We start from the raw sequence: 12,246 nt of genomic DNA on the forward strand, positions 1-12,246 counted from the left end.
AGCTGTTTTCACATGTGTATTTTATAGTGGATATAGCCCACTGAACATGAAGACAACTTCCATCCCCAGCAGTTTCATAGTAGTCATCTTTCTTTGTGTAAACTACACTTTCTAAATAGGTATTTGGGTCTGACTTGTTTCCTGAGGTTGGTGTTTATAGAATTAAAGAAAAAACTCCACCTTCTGCAGTGGTCTCTGAAAGCTTCCAGAGGTCCTGATGCTTCTTAAAGGTATCTGTCTGTGCCTGTCACTGCTCGCCCCCAGTGCTCCCACACTGACCTAGCTGGCATCTCCTTCCAGTTCTTGTCAGGAGTGGATGCCTGGTGCAAGATGTGCAGTGAAGGTGGCCTGCCCTCTGAGATGCAGGACCTGGAGCTGGCGATCCACCACCACCAGTCTTTGTATGAGCAGGTGACCCAGGCCTACACAGAGGTGAGAACCAAGCAGGACACCCACGGGTCCTGGCTATGTATGGGCGTGGGTGGCAAGAGCGCCAGCCTGTGAGCTGTGAAATAGCTTGGGTTGGACTAAGAAGAAAAGAGGCCATTTTTCTCCTTTCGGAGACATCTTTAAGATCTTTGATCTGTGAATGATGGTCTCCGCCCAGGAAGCTGAAAAATGCAGCCATCAGCAGGTACCACATTGGTATACATGTGTGTGTGCACCTCACCCTGTGCGTGAAGACTGGACTGTCAGAGGAAGGACTGTAAGAAAGCAAGACTGTGCTCCTCTGGAGCTTTCTGGATGGTGAACAGGCATGTACACACTAGCCTTGTCACCACTTTTATGAAGCAGCTCATCAAAAAAAGTACTAATTTCCTCACTGGCAGGTCCAGAGGACAACTCACCATGGGGTGGAGATAAGTGTTTGTAGGAGTGAGAAGCTGCTGCGGAAGTGAAAGTCCAACTAAACAGCTCTTATGCTAGAAAATCAAAGACTGGGAACATGGTATAAGTTAAGAGGGAAACATTTCCTTTTAAAGTAAAAGAAAAGAAGTATATAGGTGCATGTGTGTGAATACACCCAGCCCAATAAGTTTGTTAAGTGATGTGAACTCTGAGGGAGCAGCTGAGGGATGTGAAGAGATGGGCTGATCAGGAAAGCTGGATGAGAAGAGGGAAGAGTCTTCACATCTGGCCCATGGATTTTCTTGGGGGAAAGGTCAGCTAAGGCACTGTTTCGCAAAGTGTGTCCCTGGACCAGCTGCCTCAGACTCACCTGAGGTGCTTGTTAAAGGTGTAGATTCCTGGGTTCCATGCCAGGCTAAATCAGACTGTCAAGAAGTAGAACCTGGAACCTCCATTTCAATAAATATCAACCCAAGTAAGTTTGGTGCTTGTTGAAGTCAAAGAACTAACTAATTTCAACTGAGTGAAAATAAGAGTTTTTGCCACAGTCAACATGGAAATTTGAATCCTGGTTCCTTCTCTTACCCGTGTGACCTCAAACAAGTTACTTAACCACCCAAAGCCTCATTTTCTTCCTCTGCGAAATGAAAGTAATAACAAATGCCTGTAGTTTTAAGAGTTGTAAAGGTAATTTGTATAATCCGCTTGGCCCAGTGCCTGACAGTAATAAGTCCTGAAAAGGTAACAGGTTTCATCATTTTAAGAGGCAGAGAGAGGAGAACTAGTGAGCCAAATTTGATCTCACCAGCTCCAATGCTCACAGCCAAAGGCTTTCTCTCAGGACAGAACTGTGCCTCTGCCCGTGGGTCAAGAATCTCTAAATTTACTCTTTATAAAATATAAAAATAGAGCATATAAATGAGAGGAATATTATACTCACACACTCATGGAGTGTGATTATAATATATGTAGAGAGACACGGCGTTTCTCTCAGTTAATTCTCAGGCCCTAGCACTGTGGGATGGAGACGCTCCCTTCAAGCCCACTTTAGAGGGCAGTGGACTGCCCCTGCGTCCTGCACATGTGGGCTGAGGCTGAGGGCTGGGACTTGGGTTGACTTGAGTTTTAGGACTTGGCCCTCCAACTGGAACCACCCAGCCCTGGACAGAGCACAGTGCCCAAAGGCAGCGTTGCTCAGAATTCCCTGAAGAGAGCTCTCCCGGGTATGGCCACAGAATGTGTATCTTACTCATGTCTCTATTATTGATGAGGTACTTCCCCTCTCCCTCTCCTGGCAATACGTCGTAGGAGGCAGCACAGTAGAATGGGGTGGATGGAGTTGGTCATCAAAATTGGTCATTTTCCTCCAGCCAGGCTCTCTCTCCTGTCTCAGCTGCGTTCTCCACCTTAATCATGTGTTCTCCTTTCTTAATCATGCCACAGTCCCCCATGCACTTCTGTGGCTCCATCAACAGGGGAGTAACTCCAGGCTCTGTATTTCTGAACCCCCAGCCAAGCTATTATCAAGATGTGCAGGTAGGGGAGGGGAAGCTGCAAGCCCAGCAAATAGCTCCCTATTCATCATCATAAGGCCAGAAGTGGGAGCACACCTCCTCTGCCACGTTTTTGGAAGGAAAAGACTGTCTTAACTCTTCATTAACTTTGGCTTAATTGTTAACCAGATTAATTTGGGGTCTTAAAATTCCTAGTCATCACTGTTTTAAATTAGAAAGACACATGCTCCTTGGATACTCTGCCAAGCACTGGAGAGCCACAAGTGTCAATCAGATGATGCCACTTTCGAGAAATATTGCCAGAAATCTGGTGAGGATTGACAGGGAATGTCACCCCCACTGGTTTTAGCACTGAGGGTGAGTTTTGGGGAACCCAGGAGCATGGATGTTGTGTCTACAATCTAAGGGTCACTCACTTATTCTGCATGTTTTCAGGATAAAAAAAAAGGGGTTGAATAAAAGAGTGAAAGAAGGATAAATATAAAAGAAAGAAAATGACAAGGAAATAAAAAAGGCAAGACAGAGAAATGATGATGATGATGATAAAGATAGAATTCGGTAGCCAGTACTACACACAGGGTTCTGTTCTAACTAAGTACTCTGCTTGTGTTAATTCATTTAATCCTTACCACAACTCTTTGAGGTATGTGCCATTACTATCCCTACCTCACACACAAGGAAGCTGAGGCCCAAAGAGGTTAAGTAACTTGCCTCTAGTCACACACCTAGAAGTTCAGAGCTAGGCAAAGGAAGGTGAGGAAGGAAGAGGCAGAGGCGTTTATGGTGACAGCTTATATTCAGGTTTTTTCCCCCAAAGTGGAGTTCTGTTGCCTAACCTAGTTAGAGAGTCACTCAAGATATTTATCAAGTACCAAGTGTCAGGCACTGTTCTAGGCATGGAGAAAGATAAACAAGGCAGAGTACTTGCCCTGAAAAAGCTAAAATTCGAAGAGAGACACTGATTCAGGGTCTTGAAGACCATGGCTGCAGCACCAGCACCTCCCCAGGCTGCAGGCCGAACACTGGGTCAGCTCTGATGGCACACTCCTCGGCTCTCATGAATCTGGGTGGGAATCTCTGTTCCAACCAGGGGCCCTGGCAGCTTGCCTTGCCTCTCTGTGCCTCACCCCACCTCCCCCATTCTCCTTCAACTTGACCTTTCTCATCTTACAGGTCAGCCAGGACGGCAAAGCACTGCTGGATGTGCTGCAGCGGCCCCTGAGTCCCGGGAACTCCGAGTCCCTCACAGCCACAGCCAACTACTCCAAGGCGGTGCACCAGGTGCTGGACGTGGTGCACGAAGTGCTGCACCACCAGCGGCGGCTCGAGAGCATCTGGCAGCACCGCAAGGTGCGGCTCCACCAGCGCCTGCAGCTCTGCGTCTTCCAGCAGGACGTCCAGCAGGTACCACACTGCTCCCCCGCCCGGCATCTGTCACAGACCAGGCAGGCATGCCTGAGTCCCTCACTGAGGTGACCAGGCCTGGGGATGCCTGATTTATGGACGGAAGAGGGCAATCCAGCCCCCAGCAGCCCCCACCCCCTCCTATACCCATCCAGACTTGTTCACTGATGCTTCTCACTTAAGCAGCTTTACAGACCTGGCCTGGGGTTGGGAAGGGAGGCTCAATCTGAGAAAGAGCAATTCTTTGCAATCATGACTTTGTTTTCTTTGGGGAAAGCTTGACCATCCCCCAGGCATTAGCTTTCTGGACAGCTCTGGGTCTGGGGTGGTGGGTATCTGAGCACTGTCAGGGCTGGACCCCCAGCCAGCTCGCTTCTCAACCAGGGATGCAGGTGGCCTGCTGGAGCTGGGAGGTGGTGGCATACAGAGCCTTTAGGGGATTCTTTGGCAAGCTTGATTCGGAAACCAGATTTAAAAGATGGGCTGTTGATAATTGTATGTTCTGTAATTAGAGGTTACTTCTGGCTTAATCTGTTTCTTGCGTTATTATAATAGTCATAGCTTTTATTCTTTACCACAAAGAGTAAAGAAATGGTTATTTTCTAACTATAAAAGGATAGCCTTGCCACAAATACCCTTTTGGATGAAATGACCCATTCTTTTCTCCTCATACTTCCTTTGTCTGTCTCTTTGGGGACCCCTGGGAGCTTTTCTCTGAGGACTAATAGCTGGAGCAGGGGGTGGTTGGGAACTAGAGATGAGAGTTAAGTTTTAGTATCATTTCCCTGCTGGTTCACTGCAAGAGGCAGGGGTGGGAGCACTCATGTTCTCAGACTTTTTCTGTGGCCACCTCATAATTTCAGGATTTATACACATAAAATAGCATTTCACTCTGCTTCCACACCTCCTGTGATATTGACCAAGTGTAGTCAAAAAGTATATCGAAACATACATGGAAAATGGAAAGCTAACTGGATGTATCTTTGGAATGTTGGTTCCCCTTACAGCTGTCGTTAGGGAGACCTTACACTGGGTACCCTGAGAAGGAGATAGGTTTGGAGGGAGAGCAGGGCATCCTATCAGGGGCTGTGACACCCTCTGTGTGTTGGGTTACCGCCATGCAGTCAGTCCCAGGAGTAGATAGCCCTCCAGAAGTGTCCCATATTCTTGGGCTGCCCTAACTCCTTTGCAGCCCCCACCCTCCAGCTAGGGCAGTGAGGAGACTTCAGAGGTGACACTTTAGTCTCAGGAGAGGTGGGAACTGCTGATGTGCTGGCCCAGGCTCTGAAACCCTTGTGGGGTTTGCTGGGAATGGAGAAGCAAATGCTTTAGTTGTCTGCTCCTGCTGTCTGGAATTGTTCAGATCAGTGTATCATCTCTGAGCACAGGAGGCCGCAGAGTTGGTCTGTGAATGAGACAGAGGTGCCAGCCTCCAGAGGCACACAGAGGAGAGGTTACTGTTTTGAGTGACTTTTGGAGATTTCTGTACCATGTATTATGCAGCTTCCTTGGTGTGCTCATTGCCTTCCTGCTGTTTTCATGGCTGTTGGATGGTGTAGGATTGATGCTGGAGAGGGGCAGAGGGCTGTGAGGGGGGTGGGGAAAGACATCCCCGTTAGGAGGGCGGCATCTAGACACAGACTCTCTGGAAATAGAGGTTATCAGACTTTTCCATGGCCACCCTGACGTCTACACTACAGCTGGGGGAAAGTATAACAAAGCTACACCGCTGACTGTTTTACATCATGCTCTTAGAAACGAGAGCATTCCAGGAATACAGACCCTATCAGTTCACCTCTATCAGTGAATCACATTGTCGGCACTCAATAAAAGCAGTAAGATTATGAGGTAGAAGTAAAAGGGTTTGGATTTTCCATGAGGACTGAATCCCCCAGGGTGGTTAATTCCATTATTCTTTTCTGGACATGTGAATGTGACTTCTGAAGACATGATGTCATTCAGCCATTTGTCCCACTCACTCTCGCTCACCAAATATCTGACTCTGGGACAGATATGCAAAGACGAATGTGATAAACAAGGGCTACTAATTTGTAATGGGTCTCAGATGCTTCCTGACACCCAGCAACCATCAGCATCTGATCAGTGTCTGAGCTGGTGCTTCAGAGGTCACTGGACATGATGAACTCGGTGGTTCCAGTGACAAACTCGGATTTTGGTCTCCCAACTGCAAGCCATGTAGGAGCCTGTCCTAGTTTTCACAATGAGATTGGGACAAGTAGTTTCCTTTCTCTGTGCTCCCACAATTATATAATTATATTTAATTATATATATATACACACACACACATATACACATACTTCCCAGGTGGCACTAGTGGTAAAGAACCCACCTGCCGCTGCAGGAAAAATAAGAGACTTGAGTTTGATCCCTGGGTCAGGAAGATCCCCTGGAGGAGGGGGCATGGCAACCCACTCCAGTATTCTTGCCTGGAGAATACCATGGACAGAGGAACCTGGTGGGCTACATTCCATAGGGTCCCAGAGTGTCAGACATGACTGAAGCAACTTGACATGCATGCATGTATCCACATACATAAAAAATAATTTAACACAAAAGTCAAAGTGCTATCGAAATTTTATATATTTATCATTTTTTTATTTTGCATTTTTCTATCTCTTCTGTTCCAGTATCTCCTTGAGAGCAGGAGGCACGACTGCTGCTTCTCTGTGCCCCTTACAACTCTTAGCTGTCTGGCATAAAGCTGGAGTTCTTTCTGTATTTGCTGACTTGAGCTGAAATAGTCCCTGGAGAACCCCAGTTTCTGCCTCTATGACTTGAGCACCAGCTAACCCTCCCTCCCAGCCCCTTCAGTAGTTGCCAGGGAGTAGCTGGGGTCTGCGCGCAGGAATCGTGGAAGGTGGCAGGGTCCCAGATACTTACTTACAGCCCCGGGCAGGGGACTCAGGGACATAGCATTAGCGCTACAAAGCATCTTGGTGCCCATCAGCTATTCAGCAAGGCGGGGCCTGGGCGGGGAGCCCAACACTGCACTAGGTTCTGGCAAGATGCCTGCTTACATAGAAAGGCAACAAAAGATACACACTTGAAAGTAGAAAGTTCCATGCTACCTGAGCATGCCAGGCAGGTGCACAGCAATCAAGTATTAATGGGACAGGCCGAGCCACAAGAAGTCAGAGTTGTTATCCTGAAAGAGGAGAGAATTGATTAACCATATAGTTTGGAACCAAGACTCCTGAGCACATTTGGGGTTGAGAGATGTTTACTCTACAGCCTAAGTGGGAAGCTTGTGAATGAGCATCAGTGGCTGGGGCAATATAGCATTGTGGATAAAAAGCATGCGCTCTGGAGCCAGAGAGCCTGAGTTTAAACCCTGCCCTGACAAGTCTTGGCCATGGGACCTTGGGCAAGTGACTTCACTCCTGGTGCTTCAAGTTCCTCACCCCTAAAATAGGAAACATCACATACCTATCTTTTTGGACTGAATGAGGTGTAAGCACAGTGTCTGCCTAGCATGTAGTAGATCCTCCAGCAGTATGGCCTGGGTTTAGTCACATCTTCTTTGAGTAGTACTCGGGTGTGCCCTGATGCTTGTGCTGTTGGGAACCCCCAGCCTGATTCCTTTGTTTCTACAATAGCAACTGCTTCATGGATCTGTTGAGTTTCATTTCATTTGATGATAAAAATTTCAGAACTGCTAGGGACTGGAAGAGCACCCAGTCTCACCTACTATAGGTCAAGGAAATTGAGTCCCAGAGATGTAAAGCAACTTGGTCATAACCACACAGCTAGTTAATGGTAGTTCCAGGACCAGAAACTAAGTCTTCTGGCTCCCAGTCCAGGTATCCTACAGAAAAGTCACACGAAAAAGGAGCCTGGCAGACAGAGAAGGAGAACAGAAGAGAGACAGGAGGGATACATACAACCTAACAGAGAGAGAGGAAAGACAGACACGCACGTACACACACCCTGGAACAGGGAGAGAAAGGAGAGACAGGGACTGTGGGGGATGGGAAAGAAAAGGATAGATTTAAAAACAGAGATCAGAGAAACAGACATACATGGGCTGGGAGGAGAAAGAGAAAGAGGAAGGTGGGGCAGAGACAGAAGAGAAAGAGACAGGGACTCCTGCTTGTGGAGAGAGGAGGGAGAGCCAGCCAACCTCTCCCTGTGCCTGACTCCTTATCACATTGCCATTTCTGGGGGTGGTCTTTTCCCAAGCAGGATTACCTTGTCCAAAGCATGGAGTAAAGCAGAGAGATTGAAATCGAGATAGACACCAGTGAAAACAAAATTTAGACATTATGTAGCCAGAATCGGCCTGACACATTATCTCTGTGCTAGCTCTTCTCTGGGTCCCAACAGGTGTCCTTTTACCATTCTCTTCCCCTCTGGGCTTGGAGGCAGTGAAAATAAGTCTCTGAGGATGAAACTGGAACTTGGGTTCATTAAGATGCAGAAATGCATGGACAGGGCACACCTGCCATAGTATTGCTAGTGGAATAATTTTCAGTGCTGTTGTTTTTCCAGCGTAGAGTAGAACAGTACTAAAAGTGAAAGCGAAAGTGTTGGTCCTCAGTTGTGTCTGACTCTGCAACCCCATCCTCTGTCCATGGGATTTCCCAGGCAAGAATGCTGGAGTGGATTGCCATTCCCTACTAAGCAATAGCCAAAAGAGCATTTCACAACAATATCAGCCAACTTATCTTTCCATCATGGGCTCCTTCTGAGCCCAGATAGACCTAATTTTGTTGAGAAGAACAAGGAGTAGCTAGTCTTGATCTTTCTGACAGATGCAAATTCCATCCCATTTTTTCACAGGCAGAGAAACTGTCATGAGTATCTCTGTAAGCTGTCTTATTCTACCTCCTTTTCTTCTTCCTCTTGCCTGTGGTGCAATAATAAATTGGTAAAGTGTTTTGAAACACTTGTGTGCAAGGCCCTGTGCTAGGAGTTGGGGGTCCCTGGCCTGAGAGAAGACATATGTACCTGAGGATGTGTCAGTGGCAGGTGTCTGTCTGGGTTTAGGGCCAGAGAAGCAAGACAACAATGGGCTGGTGGAGTCAGAGCAGGAAAATTTCCCATGGTTGGAATGGCATTTGCACTGGTCCTTGGAGCTCAGGCAGAGGATCTGGGGATGGTATTCCTGGGGATAGCTAGGAAGTGGAGAGCTAAGTTACAGCCAGGGGACAGGGAAGGGGAAATCTAACTGAGTGCCTGCTCTTGGCAGTGATAGCAGGAGGTCAGGCTGGAAGGGTTAGGACATGACCTGTTTGAGGTTCCAGTGCCCTCCCTTAAGAACAATGTGTTTTGCTTTTGAGTGGTCCAAAAGTGAGCTAGGGAGGGGCAATGATGACAGTATTTTCTGGCTCAGTGACTTTCCATTCTGAATGAATGCATTAATATTAAAATCCGTAGTTCTGTACTACAAATGAATCTCACCTGTTTCTCTCAGTTTTTACTGAAGCCTCATATGGAAAGCTATAGCTTTTACTGTGTCAGCTCTTGCCTGCCAAACAATGTGTAAAAAGGATTTGAGGGTAATTTTTTTAAACTCCAGATAGTGGATCTTTTACTAGCTATAATGACTAAAGCCCCTTAATCATACTAAACCAGTTTGGGCATTGTATAATCCAATTAACAGCTTTGCATAATAAAAGGTAAGCACTTTAGGTTACAAATTGCATGCTTAGGAAAAAAATGACTGGAATGATGATGGGTCTAGAAATGAATTCTTCTTATAAAAAGGAAGGATTAAAGCATCTGAGAAGGAAAATGCTCACCCAGGGCATACATAGTCCCAGGGAGATGGGGGAATACACATAGCAGGAATCATTCTCAAAAATCTGAAGTGCCAACTGGTGGTAGCTGGTGGGTATGTCAGGGAGGAGATTCAAACATCAGAGGTATGATTGGATTCCAGCCCTGAGATTTTTTTTTTTTTCCTGAGATTAAATGTGTCTATAAACGTTTTATTATTCATAGCTCATGATTCATCTTTATGAGCAATTGAATATCTAATCACTTCACTTATCTTATTTAATCTTCCAACACTATAAAAGCAGGTGGTAGTTTGGTCTTCATGTTACTGATAAGGAAATTGAGGCTTAGAAAGGTTAAGTAAACTTGTACAAGGTCACATAGCTAGAGGCAGAGGAAGGATTTAAACTCACTTCCACTGAATTTCTAAGTCCATGCTCTTAGCCTCTCTGCTATGCCCTGGGCACTATGCTGGATGATGGGGATGCAGAGAGACACAGCCCCTGCCCTCGAGGGGTTTATAAGTTAGTGCTGGAATGTCATTGCTGAAAGGGCCCAGATAGATTACTTGGTCCCAAAGGCAAGTCTCGCCCAAGGTTGCATAACTGCAGACAGATGAGATTCATTCCCAAACTGCCTGTGCAGTAAGACCCACACAGGCAATCACACTCGCACTCAGACGCTCTTCTCTACCCGCTCCACCATTAGAAAATGGCCCGCTATGGTTATTTATCTCTAACACAATGCCCCTAAAAAAAAAAAAAAAAAAAAAATGCCCCTAAAACAAGCCCTACCCATTCTCACTTGTTTTTCACAACCATAATTACATTACCTCAACATTGTTGGTGGTTTTCTTTGTTGGTGGTTTTGAGTATCTTGAATAATTTCCATTTACCCATGGTAGTATTTAGCAGTATAAAAACTCTCAATTAAATTTTGATGGTGATAATCCAGTCATTCAAATCTGTTCAAGTAGACAACTGATGATTCTTTGGGCAGGGCGGGTGTCCAGAAAGTGAGCAGGTTTGGGCTTGGCTGAACTGGGGGAAGTAGAGAGGGGAGAAACAGAGGGCTCTGCCAGTCAGGGTTGCTTTCTGATTGGAGTGGGGATGAGGAAGCTTTCTCATCTGACTCTTCTGTGTCACTGATCTTGGAGGGGGCACTCTATCCCTCTCCCTGTGGGAGGAGGCTGGCACCAAAGTGTATGTTCCAGTCTTCTCCATGTACTCTCCAGCTAGAATTAGCAGGGCTGGGAAGTGGGCCTTGGAGGCCTGCCTCTGATGTGCTCAGACCCTCCTGCCTGGAATTTCGTGGACCCTTAGTACCCCTCACACTCTACACCTCACCTGCCTTCCTCTCTGCCCTGCTTTCCACCTTCTGTTCCCTTCCCTGTCATGGTCTTCTCCCTTGGTGCTTACTTTGATTTTCTGATTGCAGACTCTGTTCTGACTGAACAGTGGTCATTCTGTGATGAGCACCTTCCAAGGAAGGATTTGGGTCCCTCCCTCTGGCAGCCTTGGGAAGCTGGTGGGTCCTGAGAAGCAGTGAGAAGTCCCTCCCCAGAAGTTACTGAGCCTCGGGGCTTTCTTGAGCCACTGTAATTTTAAACACCTTTAATGTCCTCAGTTCCTCTTTTATTGTTAACAAGTGACTAAACAACATTCAAAAAAACTAAGATCATGACATCTATTTCTATCACTTCATGGCAAATATGTGGGGAACAAGTGGAAACAGTGGCAGATTTTATTTTCTTGGGCTCCAAAATCACTGTGGATGGGCAGTAACTGCAGCCATGAAGTTAAGACACTTGCTCCTTGGAAGAAAAGCTATGACAAACCTGGACAGCTTATTAAAAAACAGAGGCATCACTTTACCGACAAAGGTCCATATAGTCAATGCTATGGTTTTTCCAGTAGTCATGTACAGGTGTGAGAGTTGAACCATAAAGAAAGGTGTGTGTGTATATGTGTGTGTGTGTGTGTGTGTATGTGTTAGTCACTCAGTTGTGTCCGACTCTCTGTGACTCCATGGACTGCAGCCTGCCAGGCTCCTCTGTCCATGGAGTTCTCCAGGAGAGAATACTGGAGTGGGTTGCCATTTCCTTCTCCAATGCGAATTTTACTAGTAGTAGTTTAGTCGCTCGGAGAAGGCAATGGCACCCCACTCCAGTACTCTTGCCTGGAAAATCCCATGGACGGAGGAGCCTGGTAGGCTGCAGTCCATGGGGTCGCTAAGAGTGGGACACAACTGAGCGACTTCACTTTCACTTTTCACTCTCATGCATTGGAGAAGGCAATGGCAACCCACTCCAGTGTTCTTGCCTGGAGAATCCCAGGGACGGCGGAGCCTGGTGGGCTGCTGTCTATGGGGTCGCACAGAGTCGGACACGACTGAAGCGACTTAGCAGCAGCAGCAGCAGCAGCAGCAGCAGCAGTAGTTTAGTCGCTAAGTTGTGTCTGACTCTTGCAACCCCACAGACTGTAGCCTGCCAGGTTCCTTGGTCCATGGGACTCTCCAGGCAGGAATACTGGAGTGGATTGCCATTTCCTTCTCCAAGAGAAGGCTGAGCACTGAAGAATTGATGTTTTCAAATTATGGTACTGGAGATACCATAATTATGGTACTCTTCAGAGCCCCTTGGACAGCAAGGAGATAAAACCAGACAATCCTAAAGGAAATCAATCCTAAATATTCAGTGGAAGGACTGATGCTGAAGCTGAAGCTCCAGTATTTTGGTCAT

The 12,246-nt window shown here is 46.7% G+C and overlaps 1 protein-coding gene across 20 annotated transcripts in view; it reads left to right on the forward strand.

Annotated features, from left to right (window-relative positions):
• KALRN (kalirin RhoGEF kinase) overlaps nucleotides 1-12,246 on the forward strand; it is a 689,867-nt gene that overhangs the window by 301,511 nt on the left and 376,110 nt on the right. For all 20 annotated transcript variants that reach the window (XM_061408919.1, XM_061409480.1, XM_061409007.1 and 17 more), the window contains exons 8-9: nucleotides 301-432; nucleotides 3,537-3,767. In XM_061408919.1, the coding sequence (XP_061264903.1) occupies nucleotides 301-432; nucleotides 3,537-3,767 (363 nt within the window). The remainder of the gene's footprint in view (nucleotides 1-300; nucleotides 433-3,536; nucleotides 3,768-12,246) is intronic.

The sequence above is a fragment of the Bos javanicus genome, chromosome 1 (genome assembly GCF_032452875.1).
Source record: "Bos javanicus breed banteng chromosome 1, ARS-OSU_banteng_1.0, whole genome shotgun sequence".
Classification (NCBI taxonomy): domain Eukaryota; kingdom Metazoa; phylum Chordata; class Mammalia; order Artiodactyla; family Bovidae; genus Bos; species Bos javanicus.